Raw genomic sequence first — 2,500 nt, 5'->3', positions numbered from 1 at the left:
CTTTTTGGCCATTAGCTTACTATTCTTTGTCCAATTGTTTGGCTTTAATTGTCACTGGAATTGGCATCACCAGCGTTCTTGTTTACTCTTTGGTCGCATCATGCTTAGCTTCTAATAGTGTAAATTTGTAAGTTTGTGTGTTCTGTGACTGTAAGTTGGAATTCCTTTTATTATATTTGTATGCACAATAGGAAATGTTTGTATTCTATGGAATGTTTACCTTTTCCACCTTTTTCAATATTCAATGTTCATATATGTTCATATGTTCAATTTTGTTTATTTTGTATCGATATTTTATCCAATCCCTTATTCATTTATTCGCTTATTTCTTTATTATCAAATTATGATTATTTATTTTCTCACTTCACCTACCTAATGAAAAAAAAAAAAAACACTAGATGGCAGGACCGAGGTGAGCTCAAAAGGAAGTGACAGAAATAAATTAATTCTATTCCGTTTGTCGTGTGGTCCGTTTCTCTAGTTCGTATACAATATTAAGATAACCACAGGCTCAACAATCACCCATCTGTTCACCTTTCAGGTCTACCCGAATTTCGTGTATGTAGAATTATTTTTATTAAGGGGTATTTAAAAGGTTTACACTTTACAGATATTTGTGTTAGGCCTACACTGATAAAATTAATCATATTTGTTCTACTCGAATATCGTGTATGTAAAATTGATTCCATGTATCTATAAGGTTTTCACTTAAGTATACAATATTAAGATAACCACAGGCTCAACAATCACCCATCTGTTCACCTTTCAGGTCTACCCGAATTTCGTGTATGTAGAATTATTTTTATTAAGGGGTATTTAAAAGGTTTACACTTTACAGATATCTGTGTTAGGCCTACACTGATAAAATTAATCATATTTGTTCTACTCGAATATCGTGTATGTAAAATTGATTCCATGTATTTATAAGGTTTTCACTTAACAGATTTCTGTGCTAGGCCTACATTAGACTCTCAGACTCGCCAATCATCATTCCCGTAATGGCATCAAAACGAATTTATCTCAGCGGAGCAGAGAAACGAAAGAAAAAGAAATTTGACGAAGAAAAATGGTCAAAAGAAAAAGGTAATTCATTATCGTTTATTTAATAATTTAAAGAAACATATTAAAGTTTGGTTTTATTATGTTTTCTGAATGGTGAGTATTATTTTAGACTAACGCCTAATCATCTAAGGAAATTTGTAATTTTGCAGGATCAATTCTAAAATATATTGGAGCTCCAGACAGCAAGCCAGAGGAATATTCTGAACTTCCTGAACAGGATGCTCCAGTGCCATCACATTCATCAGGATCTGTCCAGGAAGCTGTACTGCCACCAAGACCACCACATTCCCCAGAACCACAGAAGGCATCATCTACTCCTGAGCAGCCTCCCATTTATTCTAAACCACTAGATCCTGCTAACTGGCCAACTATTCTGTCTGATGCATTTAGAACGGATGCAGTAGGTAGAGGGCCATTTCAGATTAGTTCTGATTTCACATTTCCCAAAAAAGAAGACGGAAGAAGTTTTCATTATCATTATTTTTTTAGAACATTGGTTAATGGAGAAAAGATGAAGCGGACTTGGCTTATCTACTCAAAAACAAAAAATGCTCTCTATTGCTTTTGTTGTAAATTATTTTCAACCAAAGAACAAAAATTAGTGACAGAAGGACTGACAGACTGGAAAAACATAGGCACACTTTTGAAAAGTCATGAAAGCAGTCCAGCACACATAGCGCACATGGCAACCTGGAAAGATTTACAACTCCGTTTGCAAACTGGAAAGACAATAGACCAAGCTGAAAGAACACTATTGGAGGCTGAAAAGAGGCGCTGGAGAGATGTCCTGACTCGCTTAATCGCCATTGTCCAATCCTTAGCCGAGAGAAATCTTGCATTTAGAGGTTCATCAAACACGTTACACCAGCAGAATAATGGGAATTTTCTAAAAGAGGTGGAGCTGCTTGCTAAATTTGATCCTGTCATGAAGCAGCACATTGAGCGTGTTGAGAGTGGCCAGTTCAGTCATTCCAGCTACCTTGGAAATATCATCCAAAATGAACTTATTGCTTCAGTCAGTACTAAAATAATGGACACAATGGTGACTGAAGTTAAACAGTCCAAATATTATTCAATTATTTTGGACTGTACTCCCGATGTAAGCCATCAAGAACAGATGTCAGTCGTCATAAGGACTGTCAAAATGGATAAGAAACCAGAAATTAAGGAACATTTTATGGGGTTCCTTGTAGCTTCTGAAACAACAGGTCTTGGTTTGTCATCTCTAATTATAAAGAAATTGACGGAACTGAATATTCTCCTTGAAGATTGCAGAGGACAATCATATGATAATGGTGCCAACATGAAAGGGAGAAACAAAGGAGTTCAAGCCAGACTTCTTGAGAAGAACCCTCGTGCACTCTATGTTCCATGTGGAGCACATTCCCTAAACTTGATGATATCTGATGCAGCAACAGCTTCAATAGATGCCACTAGC

The 2,500-nt window shown here is 36.1% G+C and overlaps 1 protein-coding gene across 2 annotated transcripts in view; it reads left to right on the top strand.

Moving 5' to 3' along the window:
* The window catches only part of LOC143020666 (zinc finger MYM-type protein 1-like), a 4,063-nt gene that overhangs the window by 120 nt on the left and 1,443 nt on the right, over window positions 1-2,500 (top strand). The window contains exons 1-3 of one of the 2 annotated variants that reach the window (XM_076177214.1): window positions 1-558; window positions 944-1,083; window positions 1,212-2,500. The exon at window positions 1-558 is cut by the window's left edge and continues 120 nt beyond it; the exon at window positions 1,212-2,500 is cut by the window's right edge and continues 1,443 nt beyond it. In XM_076177214.1, coding sequence (XP_076033329.1) covers window positions 999-1,083; window positions 1,212-2,500 — 1,374 coding nt within the window. In that variant the 5' untranslated portion in view covers window positions 1-558; window positions 944-998. Of the gene's footprint in view, window positions 787-943; window positions 1,084-1,211 lie in introns of both variants that reach the window. The other variant, XM_076177205.1, reaches the window with a different exon arrangement.

The sequence above is a fragment of the Oratosquilla oratoria genome, chromosome 3 (assembly GCF_046742065.1).
Source record: "Oratosquilla oratoria isolate Oo_2021 chromosome 3, ASM4674206v1, whole genome shotgun sequence".
Classification (NCBI taxonomy): Eukaryota; Metazoa; Arthropoda; class Malacostraca; order Stomatopoda; family Squillidae; genus Oratosquilla; species Oratosquilla oratoria.
This window is presented reverse-complemented; position numbering and strand designations above follow the sequence as displayed.